This window comes from Hippocampus bargibanti, linkage group LG12, assembly GCF_051943395.1.
Source record: "Hippocampus bargibanti isolate YZ-2025 linkage group LG12, ASM5194339v1, whole genome shotgun sequence".
NCBI lineage: Eukaryota > Metazoa > Chordata > Actinopteri > Syngnathiformes > Syngnathidae > Hippocampus > Hippocampus bargibanti.
Genome location: NC_142745.1, coordinates 18,320,001 through 18,338,801, shown reverse-complemented (window position 1 = coordinate 18,338,801; position 18,801 = coordinate 18,320,001). Strand labels below are relative to the sequence as shown.

The 18,801-nt window shown below is 44.1% G+C and overlaps 1 protein-coding gene across 11 annotated transcripts in view; it reads right to left on the bottom strand.

Annotated features, from left to right (window-relative positions):
- The window catches only part of foxp1b (forkhead box P1b), a 134,800-nt gene that overhangs the window by 5,016 nt on the left and 110,983 nt on the right, over positions 1-18,801 (bottom strand). For all 11 annotated transcript variants that reach the window (XM_089010026.1, XM_089010027.1, XM_089010024.1 and 8 more), the window contains 9 exons: positions 15,529-15,636; positions 11,521-11,608; positions 10,276-10,359; positions 5,867-6,074; positions 5,700-5,776; positions 4,692-4,793; positions 4,159-4,280; positions 3,603-3,672; positions 3,278-3,447 (listed from right to left, as the gene is read on the bottom strand). In XM_089010026.1, coding sequence (XP_088866152.1) covers positions 3,278-3,447; positions 3,603-3,672; positions 4,159-4,280; positions 4,692-4,793; positions 5,700-5,776; positions 5,867-6,074; positions 10,276-10,359; positions 11,521-11,608; positions 15,529-15,636 — 1,029 coding nt within the window. The remainder of the gene's footprint in view (positions 1-3,277; positions 3,448-3,602; positions 3,673-4,158; positions 4,281-4,691; positions 4,794-5,699; positions 5,777-5,866; positions 6,075-10,275; positions 10,360-11,520; positions 11,609-15,528; positions 15,637-18,801) is intronic.

Here is an 18,801-nt window from a genome sequence, read left to right as displayed (position 1 = left end):
ACACCATTTTATTCGACCCGCGATAGAAAATCAAACTTGTGAAATTCCATACTCAGCTAACGAGCTAGCTAGTTCTCTTTCTATTCAGATAGCTGGCTAATCCCTTACATCAAAGGTGTCAAAGTCAAGGCCCGGGGGCCAAATCTGGCCCACCACATCATTTTATTCAGCCCGTGAAAGAAAATGAAATTTGTGGAATCCCATGCTCAGCTAACGAGCTAGCTACCTCTATTTCTATTCAGATAGCTGGCTAATCCCTTACATCACAGGTGTCAAATTCAAGGCCCGGGGGCCAAATATGTCCCACATCATTTTATCCGGCCCGCGACAGAAAATCTAACTCGTGAAATTCCATGATCAGCTAACAAGCTAGCTAGGGAGCGAGCTAGCTAGCTCTATTTGCTCTATTTCTATTCAGTTAGCGGTCTAATCCCCTACATCACAGGTATCAAAGTCAGGGCCCGGGGCCCGAATGTGGCCCTCCACATCATATTATACGGCCCGCGAATGAAATTCAAACTAGTAAAATTCAATGCTCAGCTAAGAAGCTAGCTAGGGAGCAACATAGCTATCTCTATTTCAAATCCCTGACATCACAGGTGTCAAAGACAAGGCCCGGGGGCCAAATCTGGCCCGCCACATCATTTTATTCAGCCCGCGAAAGAAAATCAAATTTGTGAAATTCCATGATTTCCCAAATTAAAGGGAAGTATCTTCAACACACCATTTCCCCCCAGTTTGAAGCTTTTACACTCTGTCAATTTTACACTATTTAACTGTTTTTTTTTTATAAACTAGAAATGTAGTTTTTTTTAATGAGCCTACATTTTTTAAATAAAATATTTCAATCTTTTGGAGAATAGTGAATTGTTCCCCCCGTTTGCTTTATCTTCATTTTTATTTTTTTATCTTATTCAGCCTTTTCTTGCGAGAGCGACACGCCGTTGCCCCTCGGATGAAACATGCTGCATAAATGACATTGCCTTCCCTGCAAGTGCCAGAGAAATGCAAAAAAACAACTCCATATTTGTATTCAGCAAATGTAACGTTACTACCGTTTCAAACGCGAAACCAACTTTTATGTGGATATGATAAAACACAAAAAAAAGTTTTGCCTTGGCACAAAGCATATACACTTAATTATGAAAAAAAATGAGAGAGAGCGTGAGCCTGGAGCAAGACGCAGAGGAGCAGAAGGGAGAAGCAGGCTGCCTTGGGGCCAGCACACCCATCCTGTCTCTGCCTTTCCTGTTCCACAGCCACGCTCACAGCTACCGTATGTTGGCGGTGATAAGGGATGGCACTTTCCTCTACTTGGCCCCGAGCTTCGTTACTACACTTTTTTTTTTCATTTTTCGGGAGGCCATCCCCAACCGAGTCTTCCCGCCGAGCGTACGAATGGTCGGTGCTCACATCTGGAAAGCGTGCGTTGGAGTCGTATTATTTTAAGCTTCAAAGAAATTTAAGCAGACACTCCCCCCTCAACAAGTGAATTGGCGGCTGCGGTCCCCCGGACCGACTGCAACTTTCCTACGCCTGAGCTTTGAAACACGTCTTACACTCTTTTATTTTATTTTTTTGCTTTCGTGTTGTTTTTCATCAGCAGGCTGTATGAATATGTCACGGATCGCCTTTCATCGAGTCTGAGCCAACACCTCACGTTAAAATAGACCAAAGTCCGGGCCGTGGGCCATATGTGGCCCGCGGTCAATTGTCATTCGGCCCGCAGCCTCTGTCATAAAATCAATAATATCTGGTCCGCATGTAGAATGAATGAATACATTGGGCAGTCGTGCTGTTGTTTTACGTGCTGCCATCTAGAGGCTCAATTAGAAACAGCAAATTGGTAGATGGCTCATTAATAACAATAATAATAATACATTTCATTTCTAAGCGCCTTTCAAAACTCTCAAGGTCACTTTCCAGTCACAGGATAAGGTTTTCCGTGGGTGAGCTGCGGCAGCCACACGCGCTTGCGTTCACTCAACCCGGAAGTAACCCAAATAGATAGAAAGCTAGCTGGATGACTGAATCAGCCCTCAATTTTATAAACTGACGACAATCAACAAAAGGAGCAAAGTTGACTGTTAATGTCAAATCAATTTTTATATGCATGTTTCAAATTAACCAAAACACATTATTCAAGATAGCTGAAAATTTACAATTTCTTCTTCTTTTTCCCTTTCGGCTTTTCCCTTCAGGGGTCGCCACAGCGAATCAGCGTCCTCCATCTATCCCGGTTTTGTTCATCCTCTTCTCTCACACCAGCGACCTTCAAGTCCTCTTTGACAACATCCATAAACCTCCTCTTTGGTCTTCCTCTCGGTCTCCTGCCTGGCAGTTCAAGATCCAGCATCCTTCTCCCGGTATTATAATAATAATAATAATAATAATAATAATACATTTCATTTGTAAGCGCCTTTCAAAGCTCTCAAGGTCACTTCACAGTCACAGGATCATTTTTTGTGGGTGAGCAGCGGCAGCCACACGCGCCAGCGTTCACTCAACCCGATATAGTCGCCCTCTCTCCTCTGGACATGTCCAAACCATCTCAGTCTGGCTTCTCTGACTTACTCTCCAAAGCCTCTAATATGAGTTGTCCCTCGAATGTACTCATTCTTGATCCTATCCAACCTGGTCACTCCCAAAGAAAACCTCAAATTTAATAATAAAACGCCAATATAAATATAACAATAAAACGCCAATGTAAAACACAGAACGGCTCGCTGAATATTTTTTTTTATTATTTGCTGCTATGTGTAAAGAACGTCCCCCAAGGTTGGCCTACATTTTTAAGACACCAAATCTGTCCCCCTTTGCAAAAACTTTGGATCCCCCTTGGTTTAGAGAGTGTTAACGCAATTTGGATTTGGATTTTTTCTACGCGGGCCACATTGTAGTTTCGGTTTCCTCTTGAGGGCCCGTATGAATTTGGGGAAGCCATTAGAATGTTTAATCCCCTCCACATATTACATATAGCACAACCATTTTAACACAAAACTAATGAATAAATAACAAGTTTTCAAATTTAAAGTCAAGATTACTGACTGTCATTGTGGTTTACAAATGACAATTTGACATTTTGGTTCGGACGATAGCAAGTTGATTTGCTTTCACGGGCCGAATAAAATGATGTGGCGGGGCAGATTTTCCCTTCAGGCCTTGACTTGGACTTGCATTTTATAGATTTGAGGTCCTTTGACACGTCCCGATCGTTCGTGCTGATAGTAAAGCAGATGCAACCAGTTTTCCTACTCGGGTTGTATCTGTCACTCACATAGCTGTCAGCGGCGAGCGTCCGGGGCTGCTGTCGTTGCTGCTGTTGCTGTTTCCGTGGTCCGTCGCTCCGTTCATCTCTTCACGGATGGCGTTCGCCAAAGAGTTAAAGGTGGGACTTCCAATGGAAGTGCCTGTGTATAGAGGTATGTTGTTCTCCGCCATTGAAGCCTGAAATGCAGACGGGGCGCCCCCCAGGGTATTAAAACGGGGAACAGAAGAATGTTGTCAGCACATATTCAATCGCCCGTCGCTCGTTTCAATCAAGGTGGCGGTGCAAAGTGTGATTTCCTTCCCGGAGGCGCCTTTGAGATTGTCGTTTTCACCTGGAATGCGGCGGAGAGGGTCGGCCCGTAGCTCAAGCTTGTCTGAATATTCTTCACCAAGGCCGGACTCCTGAAAAAAGAAATCGGATTAGCTGCCGCGGATTAGCATCTCACCTCACACGCGTTATCGTATTTGCTAAAGAGAAATCAATGCGCTCGGCCCGAGAGTCCAAATTCACTTACTGTACGTCTCGGGCAATCACAATTGCAGCAGCAACGCTACGACAAAGTATCTATCAACGTGGGGAAGTGGGTGGGAAGCAACAATAAGACAAAAGCTTGATGGATCACAGCAACACTGATGGAGGGGGGCAGGAGGGGGTTGGGGCACCATGGTAAAGTGAAGCGGCTGGGGGATGGCAACCATGCGGCGTGCGACGACATGGACAGACACACGTGTACACACAAAACATGGTGGGGGGGATCAAAATGAAAATTAGCCCAAGTTGTCATGGGTTATGGTTATTCAACAAAAGTCGTATAAGAGCATGGATTGGGGAGGGCGGGGGGCAAAGCAAGCGGGGACGATGCCTCTTCGCCATCGCAGCAAACCTACCCACTGATTTTTTGAGGTCGTCTCTTTTGGAACTCGATTTCGTCCACCGTCCACACAGCCCCCTTTACGTTTTCTACTCGCACAAAACACTTGTGAAGACTAAGATTATGCCGGACTGCATTCTGCAGTTGTGTCAAAAGGAAAGAGAGAGAGAAAAAGAAATGCTTCTGTCAGTGAACAGTTGCATGAAGGAACATTTAATTGTAATTCTATCTATCTATCTATCTATCTATCTATCTATCTATCTATCTATCTATCTATCTATCTATCTATCTATCTATCTATCTATCTATCTATCTATCTATCTATCTATAAAATAACAGTAATACTAATACAATAATAATAATAATAATAATAATAATAAATAATAATAATAATAATAATAATAATAATAATAATAATAATAATAATAATAGTTGTTGTTATTATTATTATTATCCAAAATAAGGAGGGTATTATTTGTCATGAAATCATTATTGGACATGACTTTGTCATCGTAGAATGTCCGCAATGAGGACAAATGTGAAGCTTACCTTCCATGTTGCTGCGTTGCGTCGAAAGTATGCAAACATTCGCGTGAACCAGTTGTAGATTTCATTTAGTGTTAGCTGCTTTTCTGGAGATTCGAGGATCGCCTGGACGAGGAAAGACATATTTCAGATTCCACTTCCTTCACAAAACACGATGAATAAATCACAAGAAGCTGGCAGTTTTTTTTGTGTGTGTTAGCGCGAGAAAAGCAGAGGGCAGGAGCGACTGTCTGAAGTGTGCAAATTTCCCCATTGCGGGACGAATAAAGGTATTCTGATTCTGATTCTGAAGTGTCCTGCCTGTTTATGCCCCCCACACCCCCACAACCCCGCCTGCAACATTTTTCATTCAAATGGCAGATTTGAATATATTTTCTTTTGTGGGTGTGGGCGAAGGGCAGGCAAAAAAAAAAAACATTTCTCAGGCAGATTACAGGGCCAGCAATTATGGCCGGCTCAGATTAATTCAGGAGATCCCAGATCACTGCAAGCCGGCGATAATTGAGTGGCATTTGTAAAACAGGTTCATCCCTACTGTTGTGTGAAATGAATTTGCTTATAATCAGCAAAATGCAAATTGTGTCAAATGTTTGGGCAAACTCGTTTGACGCTGACAAATAGGTTGAGTTGACATCCAATCAAATTGAAGCAGAAAGAAAGAGTAACTATTCGCTCCCCCGGAGAGCCGAATAGAAATTACTCAAGACACCAACTTCGGTGAGGACCTCAACGTGGGAGCGCTAAATCATGCGTTCGCTCCAACAAAGTGTTGCTAGCGCGTGTTGCTAGCACGTGATAGCAGCGCACGTCGCTAGCCCGCGTTGCTAGTGCGGGTTGCTAGCACGCTTTGCTCGTGCGCCTGGTGAACACGATTCACCAAGATCGCAACTTTTTGACAAAAATTCCAAACGGCAAGTGTTAAGTTGCACCTTTGCTCGCCTGAAAAAACATTTGCGCCACTAATTTGACATTGGTGTCTGAGACCTGAGCTCGGCGCAAGCAGAACTTTACCTGTCTTATTAATGAGGCGTACGTGAATGGCGGTCTAACATCGGCGTTCATGTAAAATTCTTTGTTTTGACTGAGATCTGCAATAAAAAATGAATAAAAAATAAAAATAAGCATGATTACACTGGTTTGAATGACAACTTTGAAGAAAAACAAAACAAAACAGGTACCTGGGGAGATGGGCATGTTGTATTTTTCGGAGTAACGCCGTCGCATGGGGCCCATGCTGTGGAGGTTGTTGGCTGTGATGACGGAGTGAGTCTGTGACAGGGGCGTGTGCGGCGCTGTGGGTGTGGTCGGGGTATGAGGCAGGCTCAGTGGAGGGGAGGCTTCAGGAGGGTTGGACTTTGACAATGTAATGTTGGACACCAAGTTGAGCTACGGGCAAATGGAACAAAAAAAAAACGAAACAGAGTTAGCGCTTGGCTTGACACTTTCTTCTTCAGCAGAACGATGAACCTGAAACATAAAATGCCTGGAAAAAAATGACAGAAATATCATGAGTCTTCTCCTTAGTGGTCAGTCAGTTCCTATTTCCTATTTCTTTCATTTTTTGTCTCTTTTGAAAGCACTCTTCACGCGAGAAGGCGAAACGTAGCTGTGTCGTTCTGGAGATTGTGTTGTGGCTAATTACAAGACGGAATGATTTGATTCCGAGATCAGAAAGCTGCTGATGGGAATGATCTGATGATAAACGACTTCTGCTTCGCACCGACCACTTTCATTTGACCCGTGGAAGATGGCGCCGCTAATGTTAACAATTCGCAGCGCGTGGCTCGTGCGCACACTGGGGCTGGACATACTCATGACAACGAGGTAAACCAATTACGGCAAGTGCGAATGAAGGTACGGGGAACATCTAAACGGCATGAATTACACTTGCCAGAATGTGGAAAACACTCTAAGAAATGTAAGAAAAACGCAAACACACAAACATTGTATTGATCAGCGTATAGAAATGGTGATTTAGCCCAAAAATGGAAGCCACAAATTTAATGGGCAATACCAACTGTATAATGAGACTGGCAAACCCCAAATAAAAAATGTCATATATTAATTTGTTATGCATGGGAATGAATAACGTGGAGCAAGAGAGGAGGCATGCCGACAAAATAAATCACACTTGCAGGACGCCATCAAGAGTACGTTGACTCGTCTTGCAGAGGATTACCCTGGCTTTGTTTCCCGTTTCATCCGCATTCCCTGGCCTTAAACACGGCGAGGTTTCGCAACAATAGGCCAGACGGGCTAGTAATAGCCTGGCCTTTGTTAGCATCCTGATTTGGACTCGCTCCATCGTACAGACAAAGTGAGACTTCAGACTGAAATTAATTCAATGGTAATTGGTGATCTAATTAGACCGCCTTTGACTCGGCAAGCCGCTAAAAGAAAATAAACAAAAAGTCCCTCCCTCAATTATGTATGGCGTAAAAGGTCAGATTTCTGACGAGGATGCTTAGTGACACAGAGCGCCAGGCGCGCGCACGGCGCTAACGCGACACGTTTGGTTTGAGCGCCCGGCGCCATCCATCTTGGGGGAATGAAATGAGTCCTATTCATGCCGCGGTTTACATGCACACGATCAGTTCGCATTAATCCGAGCCAAATGCGAACTTCAAATTGGCTGGATGAACACACAAAAGAAACATACACCGTATGTATTCGAGTATAACACGCAAAATGTTCTACCTAAAAAAAAACTCAAAGTTTGGGTGCATGTTATAGACGAACGAGGCCTGGGAAACAATTCTCATATACCGATATATTTAAAGGACAACCAACACCACTTTTTTGTTTCCTGACATCAGAAAAACGTTTTATAGCATCTAAAATACCCAAAACATGCAGGATGATATTTTTAGTCAAATGCAAAACCAATAAAAATGACTTTAAAGTGTCTAAAATCTACTTCAAATTGAACCCGGAAATGGCCAGTTTCAGAAGGTCCCGTCCCCTTGTTCGTGGTGTCACGCCAAGACGTCTTGCCTTGCTCGAGAATCAAAACAATGGCTTCAGATTCGGAGAAGATGCTTTCTTGTTACTCACCCAGTTATGAATACGATTCAAATAGTTCTGAAGAGGAAAGTACACATGTTTGCAATCAATTAAAGAAGTCCTTCCGTGTCATTTTCAAGCATCTGGACTGCAATGTCGCACCCAAAAAAATGCAGAAGATGGCGACAAAGCTCCCTGGAAATGGGCTGATTTGTCTGCTGGGAATTTGTGTCAACTAGTATCAAATAGTAGTCTTGGTGCAACACACAACGATTCACAATCGCGTTATTTATGTGTTTTCATTCTAATCTCGCCATCATCACGGAACAAACAAAGTACAGCAAAATGCTTGTGTGTCCTTTCTCGGTCAGGGGCGTTCTAAACGTGACATGACGTCAGGACTCGTCTCCAACTCAAAAACAAGAAGTCCTGAATATTCAGCGTGAGTCTTAAAAGGTAAAATATAGCTATATGCGGTGGAATCTTTGTAAAATACACTCAGTAGAAGTCATTTGAAGCTATTTTACAAATGATGGACACAACTTCTATTTTATTATTGATCAGCATTTCTTTAGCTACGCTTTATTTCCTTTCCTCACCTTGCCCACACTAAAATGTGAGTTAAGCATTTCTGTTTTGCACAATAACAAATATCCAGAGTTTCGATACACTGTTCTGGACATTTTAATTGATATACTGTTACCCAAAGAAAGTGAAGAAGTTTACATTGTCAAGAAATGTCAAAATCATGGACACATGTGTTGTCACTTACAGTGCTTGGTCTGAGCCGAGAAAAAGTGAAACAAAATTTTATACCGATTTTTAATTGAAAATTAGCGGTGCGCATTATACACGTGTGCGCGTTATACTCGAATAAATACGATAAATCGACATTTAGCATGCGAATCAAACCTCTGAAAATGGAGGACACTGATTCGTTGTGGCGACCCCTTGAAGGGAAAAGCCAAAAGGAAAGAATAAATCGACATTCATCAGTTCATTCCATATATAAGGTCCACCGGATTATAAGGCGCATGATCTGTTTTGAAAACAAATTTTGAGGTTTTTAGATGGCCCTTCTACTGCGGAAAATACTGTCTATCTATCAAAGTTGATGGTGGCGGGCATAGCAACTTTTCTGAAAAGGAGTGTAACAATTCGCATAAAAATCCGGGCTGCCCTTGAGTGCCCCGAGGAGAGAGCAACTCCAGATGCTAACTGCCGCCTCAACCGCTTTCCATACACAAAACGTCCCGGTGTCAAGAGACCACTTTTTGCACTCTGATCCACGCTACGGGCGTGTGACACGGGGACCGCCTTGACTGACAGTCTTTTTGTTGTCATCGTTTGACGTCTGCACGCATGCACGTACGCTATGTTGACACGGAGCCTCTGCTCGGAGCCTCTGCTCGCCTCAATCGGCGACTGTAAATAAATGATCCAAGCTGCGGTGCGCGATGAGAGATGTCACTCTTGCTTGTGTTTTGTGCATTTATGTCTGGGAGTGTGTGTGTGTGTTGGCTTTTGCATCCAGGCAATGCACTACAATGATCTTTGGCGTTATAAAAGAACCGTCAGTCAGACTGATCCACGGTCCCTTCAAAAACATGACAGACTCGCCCGTTGCCTTAAAATGCCACGTTGGGTGGGGCCTCATCTCAATAAAGATGACACTTTATGCCTTGCTCTAGAAAGAGAGTTATAGGCACGATTTAATGTGGTGTGGTCAAATAAAACACACACACACACACACACACACACACACGTCGTAGAAATGTATTTGTTGTTTGACTCCGTTCATAATGAAATCCATTTTTATGGTATGTGATAATTTGGTATGAATGTGAAATATGGCGTAAAATCTTCGATGTAAATCCCATGTCATGTGCAGGTATATCATTTCACAGCATCTCTTTCAGACGCTTAAGGAACACGATATGGATCTTCTTCTTTTCCTTTGGGCTTTTCCCTTCAAGGGGTCGCCACAGTGAATCAGTGTCCTACATCTTCAGAGGTTTGATCCCCATGTTTTGGCCAAGCTTTTACGTCGGATGCCCTTCCTGACACAACCCTCCGTTGTGTCAGGAAGGCTCCTAAACACAAAATGGTCATTCAAACAAATCAAGACTATTAACACTTTATTGATAAAATAAGCTTTTTGTAGACCACAGGAAGTGGTGTCCCGCGGGAAGTGTCCACTGGCTCAAAAAAACCCTGGATTAGACTTTCTTGTTGATGAGAATCAGAAACAAAATCATCTTTATTGCCAAGTATGGATGTCTATGCTTTGGCTTTATCTATTCGTTATAACCGCGATAATCTCGCTGGGCAAACGAGCGGAGTTTGGATGCCGTTTGCTCTGCACTTTTATCTCCCGGCGGCAAATTGAATCTCAGATGACAGCAGAAGCCGTCCGTCCCGACCATATAGAGGGACGCCCTCTCCCAAAAGACGACATCTGTATTTATGTGGCGGATAAAATAAGACAAAAGGGCCAGATGAATGGATACACGTATGCCAATTAAGACAAACAAAGGAAGGCAGGGGGGGGGGGGCATGCGAGTCATGTGATGTGCTGGCTTACCGGCTGTGGGGTGACTTTGGGCTCTGTCGATTTAACGTGAAGGTGTGTCATCATGGCTTGAAGACGTTCTTTGTCTTTCGTGAGCTAGAAGAGAGGAGAGCACATGACATATTCAGTACAGCCATGGTGTGTCTTTTTTGTCATTCCAAACATCATTATCTGTCAGGTCACTTCCTGTTAAGGCCATTTGAAAACCTGGTCATCTGTAATATAGTCATCGGACTACGTCCCATCATTGCTTGCTTGCAAAAGTGTTTTTTTTCATCGATCTGAATATTATGGAACTTAAAATAAAGCTGCGAAATGACATTGGACACACACAAACACAGAAATGAATGAATAAATGAATGATAAACTAACTAACTAACTAACTAACTAACTAGCCAACAAAAATAAATAAACACATAAATAAGCGAATAAATAAATAAGATGCTAACCACTGGACCATTGGAATGCACAAGCGCCCGCACACACACGCACACATACACACACACGCACACACACACACACACACACACACACACACACACACACACACACACACACACACACACACACACACACACACCATACGACGCAGGTTAAGAAAATGTGCACTTTGAATATTTTGTAGTAAATGAAACAATTTCTCAAATTTTTATGAGGATGGATAATTTACTGGGTACGTTCACAACAGGATTTTAACCCATCACTGTACTACGGACACTAATTTAGGAGTTCGTTTAAAGTCCCCCTAAAAAGACCACATGAATGATGGCTTATCTTTATGGAGACATTTTAAAGCCTTTTTTTAATTTCCTTTAAGAACATCTACATTTACAAAACGATGGCTCCTCGCAGATCACGTCATAAATAAAATTTTTGATCTTTTACAAAGGGGGAATGAGCTTCTTTTGCTTATGACTCGTTATAATTCAACACAGAGGTTTCTATCATCTTCATGTGATAGATTTTTTGTGTTTTATTGGTGGCGCAAAAGAGATAGTCGTAAATAACTTTTAATGCCGGCGATATACAAAATGTAATTATCTTGCCTACTTAGCCGCGGGCTCTTCATATATCTTTTTCCGAGCTGTCATGCATCCATAACACATTTTTAATGACTGGTTCCTTGCCGCTGTACAAATTCATGTCATTGGACCTCTGCGGGTGACCTCGTGGCTGATGTCAGACGGGGGTGGGGTGCGTTCGGTACAAAAGCATTGTCAGGAGAAGAAGACATAAATATTTGGTGCAAAACAATACCTGCAGCTCCAGCTGTTGTACGACCTGCATTTGCACTCGACACTGGGCGGTGCTCCTGTCATCCAAAGCGTGTTCATTGTTAAGATGCCTGGAAAACAAAAAGCGAACAACGCACGCACACCGTTCAAAAATAAATAAATAAATAAATAAATTGCACGTGTCACTTTGACTCGCCGCAGCTCGGTTGAGTTGTCCGATGTCTGAAACGGTCGTGTGAAGTCTGTTTGAATGAGAGCTGACAAGTGCAATGCCAATGCGTCCAAGTGCATTTGGACGACGCACGATTTGCATGCACATACGTATCTGTATATTCATGGTGTGATTAAAGTGCATTGAAAGCTTTGAAATAATAAGAAAAACCTGGCAAACAGAAGAAGACAGCGGGAGCTATCACCAATTTGAGTTATGGATATAATTATATGTGATCATTTTATACGGGGGAATATATTCTCCTTGCCGCTACTTTTTAGAACTAATCTAAATAAGTAGCTCGGCGGGCTCCAGACAAGGTTTTTTTTCTTCTTTTTTTTCTCCACCCAGTGATTCATATAAAATGAAGCAAGATAAGCTTCACGAGTGAAAGAAATATGATTGGAGGAATTTTATCAGCCGGCGCATGAATTACTGTTTGAAAATGCTTATGCAGGGGGCATTTCATTAATCATTTAATCATAATCCGAGCGGGATGTTTGAACCGATTTCACAAATACCCTTTCATTTCACTACTTCATTATGCTCACTAATGGATCCAATATATTATATATATCATAAATTATATCGCATCTTCAGTGACCATGTAGGTCACCGACGGCGGGCTGGCTCGTCTCGGGAGCGCACACGCTGGCGCCGGCAGACGGCCGCGAGGTGTGGAAAGCGCCCTGCGTGATGAATGCGCTTTTAGTTGCAATTCAAAAGCCGCCGGTAACACCACAGTGATGCTAGTGTCATGGCGACGCGAGTGCCACGGTGGCGCTAGTGCTTGTTAGTGGCCCTCTTATTGCGTATGTCCCATTTTTATATGGACACCGGGTGTTTTTCAACCCTTTTTTAAATGAGAGGGACGCTAGCAATGCTAGCGACGCAAGCAATGCTAGCGTCATGGCGGCGCTAGTGCTTGTTAGCGATGCTAGCGCCACGGGGGTGCTAGTGCTTGTTAACAACCCTTGTATTGTGTATGTCCCATTTTTGTACCGACACCTAGAAGGAAATAATGCGTCGGGTTGTCTTTTTCAACCCACTTTTAAACGACAGCGACACTAGTGATGCTAGCAACGCTAGCCCGGGTGTTGCGTATGTTCCATTTTTATACTGACACCTGGAAGGAAATGATATGAAGGTTTGTGGTTTTCAACCCACTTTTAAACGACAGCGATGCTAGCGCAACAGTGAAATTAGCGCTTATTAGCGGCCCTCTTTTGCGTATGTTCCATTTTTATACTAACACCGGGAAGGAAATGATGCGACGGTTTGTTTTTGAATGCACTTTTAAACAACCGGCGTCCACAGTGGAGCCGGTCAATATGTGCGTGTATTTCCATTTTCAAAGAAGGCAACTCAATTTCCATTGAACTGGCACGAGCCTCCGTGAACGGCTTTGAAACGTTCCCATTCATGGGCGACATATGCCCCGCTTCTTTTCATCCTTTTGTTCCATTCCATTTTATTTCTCCTAATGACACGGCGAGTCACAGTGCATAATTAATAGGAAATGAAATATTCAAATGCAGCCTTGAGAGAACCGTCTGGACACGGGAGCAGCGGAGACGGAGAATTGACAGCCGCAGAGCCGATGAATGTTGGCGGGTGTCACTTTTTTGGACTTCAAATGGAAGCGCTTTTAACAAGCAGGCTGACAATGTGGAATGCAAAGCAAACAATAAAAGGAGTCACTCAAGACACGCCGCCATTCTTCTCTGTCACTTAAATTCTTCACCCAGGGAGGCGGGAGTCAACGTTTGCTGTACCAAAGTGAATTCGAATTTGACAACGTAGGACTTTCGTTGGATTGAAATTAGCGAAATCGGCGATGGATTTTTCAATGCTTTGCTATTGAATCTCTAAATCTCAGAAACAATGCACCACTAGAGGGCACTGCGGTGTTTCACTTGCTCTGAGCCGCACATGGGGGGCACTGCTGACCCCAAAACTCGCCCCTATTGGGCCACGCGCACCAAAACAGGATTTGGGTGCCTTGTGTATATCAAGATAGTGCACGGAAGTCAGTCATGTTTTCTTAAAGACAGAAAAAATACTTGCAGAGTTTAAAACAACATTTCCGAGCCACACTAGCTGTTACTGTTGGCGCGCGGAGCCAAAATCCGTTTGACGTTCGAGTCTGCCTCACGTTTTCTTCTGTCCGGTGGCGCTGTGGGTACGTCCCGCTGACTCGACATTCACAATTCTGTCATTGCACGAAATGTTTAGGAATTTTTTTCTGTTATTATTTCGAGTCCTTCCAGAGGCCCGCGCTAACAGCGCCTCGGCTTCATGTGGAAGCGCTTAAGAGGTTTGAGCGCAAACACCTTGGTGAGCTAGCCTCGCTGGGAGACAAAGGCAGCTTTGTGGAGACTCAACACCCAAACACCACCTCCATCCCCCAAATGTTTTCTTAACGTGTTCCAAGCAGTTGGAACAGTGCGTCTAAAAGTAAACAAGATGTTGCCATGATAAAAACACTTGTGAAAACAAAGCAGAGTGCATTTACGGACATTGTTTAGGGAGAGTTCGACTGTGCGGTCTGAATTTGATTCCCTTCCCTTCTGCCAAAAAAACAACAACAAACAAAAAAGGAAAAAAGGGGCGAGGCAATGTCCGAATACAATAAAGGGTGAACCAGTTCAAAGGCGCCTCACCGAAGCCAAAATATATGCGCACGTGTGAAAATACAAAGCGAGCTTTTTATTTAATTTTTTTAATTTAATTTATTTTATTTATGTATTTGTTTACTTAATTCATGTATTTTAATTCTTTTATTTTTTGCAAAAGGCACTCTGCACGTCATATTTATTTGCAAAGTCACAAGCCATCAACAGTGAACCGGAAATATTGAGTTTTGCTCGTCTCTCAGGCCGCCCGGGCGTGACACCTTTCGCTCCCGCGTCTGCCGGGAAAACAGCAAGCGTTTGTTTTTTTTTGGGATCATGGAACGATGTCGTATCTTGTTGAAAGTGAAACTAATCCGTGGTGACAGTGAGCCATTGATCTGCTGCCACGAGGCAGATGTTTTCATCCTTCTCCCTAACCACGGTGCTGTTATGAGCCGGATTAGCAAGCCGCGGCAACGCCGGCCTGATAAGCAAACCTGGGGTTCTCAGGCGAGGCCATCGCAATGTATCGCAACGACGCTCTACCGCCTGGCCGCGCACGCTTCTAATCTGTCCCCGAGTTGTAATTTCAAAGCGGGTGTTTCTGTCCAAGATAAAGCGCAACGAACGTGTTCGCTCAGACAAAACAGAAATGGAGTGGTCAACAATTAAATGCAAGGCGAGCATGGGGGTGTAACCATGAAAGGAAAAATGAGGCAAAAAATGTGGGCTTGGGGGGGAGAACGATAAAAATAAGGCACAACCGGGCAAGGAAGGCAATCAAAGACAAACAAAAAATCCCCACGCTCCAATGACAAGGGCAAACATGCGGTGCACCCAAAGTGTGGCCCGTGACGGATAAACATCCGACGGTTGTTTGTTTGGGAAAAACGGTCCCCCATCGCCATGGGAACTGCACTTATCACAGCAATTAGAGACCCGTGGCGTCCTCCGAGGGGTGGTCTCGGGCGCTGTACCCTTGTCAACAGAGAACTGTCCTGGACACTCACTCAAGGAATAACAACCAGCTTTTGTTACAGTGCATTTGTGTGGTTCCAAAAAAAAAGTGCCATCAGGCCAAAGCGTGGTTACCACCCCCCCTACACACACACACACACACACACACACACACACACACACACACACACACACACACACACACACACACACACACACACACACGGAAATTAAGCCTTGGACTTACTTCAGGAACGAATGGAAATCATCAAAGACGGCTTCACATCCCGGCCACTTGCAAACGCCGTGACCGTAAAGCGGATGGCTGTGGGGGTGGCAGTCGTCCATCACCGATCTGGAGCGGAAAGGAAAAGAAAAACAGGTCACTTTAACTTTTTTTTTCATTGAGCTCAAATCCTTGCGGAAAGATTGTCACTGTTGTGAGCGCGGTGCCATGGTGAAATGCTAACGGTTAGCATCTGGGGGCGAATTTAAGCGTCACCATTAGGTTCACCTAATTAAAAGCAATACATTGAAATAGTCATTTTTTAATTAAAAAAATCTTTGCCATCTGAGTCTGAGGACCGATACTTCCAGTATTTCGACTGTACAAAATTCCATTGAACACAATGACATAAAAACCACTGTGAAGAAAATTTTCTTTCGGTCGCATGTGATGAGTCGCGGACATGTGCTGACTGTCACATTACAGCGGCAACTATTGCCGAGGAGGACTCAATGGCCACCATTTTCTAAATTCATGTGAATCAAACCTCTGAAGATGGAGGACACTGATTCGCTGTGGCGACCCCTTGAAGGGAAAAGCCAAAAGGAAAAGAAAAAGAACTTGAACTAACAAGAGCCCTAAAACCATCATAGCTGTACGCAGAGCTCCGATGCGTATATGGAACTGTCGCAGGATGGAATTGAAGCTGATTTATGGGGGACAGGAGATGTGAGACAATCTCTTTTCGTCAATGGATGCTACAGCTGCGTGTTTGCTTTCAACATTTAGCTTGTAGTCGACGTGCACATTCCACCATGATGTCCCTGATCCACTGGTGAAGAGACGCTTTGATCCTCTCCTCTTTCATCTGGAACTGCTTTATGTAACAAAGAGGGCACAGAAAGTGCTTAAGAATGAATGTCTCTCTGTGTCTTTGTGTTGTCATGTTATTTGTTATTTAGTTTTTTTTTGTTCTTTTGACTTCAAGACGGCGCCGCGAGAGTGGCTGCCTTTCCAGCAGCTCCTGTGTTTTGCTTTTCTACTTTCATTTCTTTCATAACTTTGCTGCTGTGAAATGTAAATTTCTCCACTGCGAGACGAATAAAGTTCTCCGCATCAAGTAGCAATCGGACATTCAAAACCAAAGACGATGCAAACAAGACATGAATAGCAAAATGACGATAAATATCACGAAACACAAAAGTCTCATGCCGGGCCCAAGGCCAAAGATTAACAATGTATTCATTACTTCATTCATTTTCTGAACTGCTTTATCTTCACTAGGGTTGCAAGGGTGCTGGAGCCTATCACAGTTGTGTTCGAGCAGTTGGCGAGTATACCCTGAACCAGTCGCCAGCCAATCACAGGGCATACACAGATACGAACAAACACTCGCACTCACACCACGGGACAATTTGGAGTGTTCAATGAAACTGCCATGCATGTTTTTGAAACGTGGGCGGAAACTGGACTACCCAGAGAGAACCCACACATATACAGGGAGAACATGCAAACGCCACCCGGGGATCTAACCCATGACCTCTGCACTGCCAGGTTGACACTCTCACCACTGGCCCACATTTGATATACGTAACATCCATCGTATCATCCGACATACGACCGGCCCGACATACGACGACCCGTACTTACGACCACGACCTCCAGATCCTATTTTTAAAATTGTAATTCTACGCCTGACATCGCAACACTAGCAGGCGGGCAATGCGTACATCAATTTTGGCCAGCCAGCATCTCACACTCGCACAGCAATCAACCGTGTGATGGCACCACAGGGGTGAGTTTGTGAGTCATTTAGCCTCCCAGTCTCAATATCAATATTTTGAATGTATTTCAACTTACTAACATTTACTTACAACCATTTGGCTTACAACCATTTAGTCGGAACAGAACTCAGTCGTAAGTCGGATGTTACCTGTATACGTGTGTGTGTGTGTGTGTGTGTGTGTGTGTGTGTGTGTGTGTGTGCGCGTGTGCGCGTGTGCGTGCGTGCTATCACACACACCTAGGGACAATTTCAAGTGTTCAATCAGTCTGCCATTGCATGCTTTTGGAATGAGGGAGGAATCAGGAATATCCGGAGAAAAGCCACGCAAGCCCAAGGATTACATTGTTCATATTTTGCATCTACAAAGGTGCATACTGTATTAGATGTGGTGGTTGGCGGCCATTTTATTGGAAATGGTTATGACCAATGATTTACTTTAGCCCTCGAACTAAGGCTAAAACGGGTTTCCACCGTGAAGCCGTTATGAGACAGAAGCCAGTTTGCTTCTCAACAACTCGGCAGCGGCGGCACGCGCCACAGCATCGCCGTTGCGTCAAGACGGCTGTGATTGAATTTCCCCTCCTTCCTTAAGACGGAAGCGCAAAGCCGATGAGTGATTCCTGTGGATGCACTTAAGGTTTTAGTTGCAGGCGTCATCGCGCCCGCCAAGATTTTATATGACACATGAAACTAACTACACGGTACTTAGGGCCCGCTGTAAACCAACTCCAAGCCGGTTGGGGAAAACAACTCCATCAGAGGAGAGGCGTATTTCTGTTGTGCCTGACCAAAGGACTCTGCAAACCGCATCAATTAAAAGTTTGGCTGATGCTCTCCGCCTGGCGGAGCGATATTCTTTGGTTCATTTTTATAACCCTGAAATGACCGGATGCCGTTTGTTTTTTTTTTTTGTTCAAGAACGGCGCTGCATTCGGATGTTTCTATAGTAGGAACTACCAAAGCATCCATCTCATATTTTATCAAATTAGGTCGTAAAATATCTTTTGTAAAATAGCATTTGTTCATCTGATGCTATTGAAGAATTGATTCCTGCTATCGGTGACAGTGCAGTCAATGAGTCTCCTGCTCGGTCCTCTGATGTATACGATGACAAGAACACAAGCGTGACAATTCCATGGGTGAGTGGCATCTTCACCTCAGCGCTCGCTCTAAACAACTGCTGACATCTTTGTTTCATCTCTGACAGTCAACGCTTGGCGGGTCCAGCTCCGCGTTTTCTTCCGTCTTCCACCCCCGCACCCCATTGACACCCCCCCCCCCCGATCCGGTGCTCTCCTTGTTTGCTCGTTTGTGACCGCACGTGATGGAAGGAGCCAGTCAATATCTTATCCCTCACACATTGCTTCCACAAGACACACACAGACACAAACACACACTCGCATGCCCACACAGACACAGACACATACACACACACAAACTCACACTCGCATGCCCACACAGACACAGACACAGACACACACACACACACGCGCGCACACACACACACA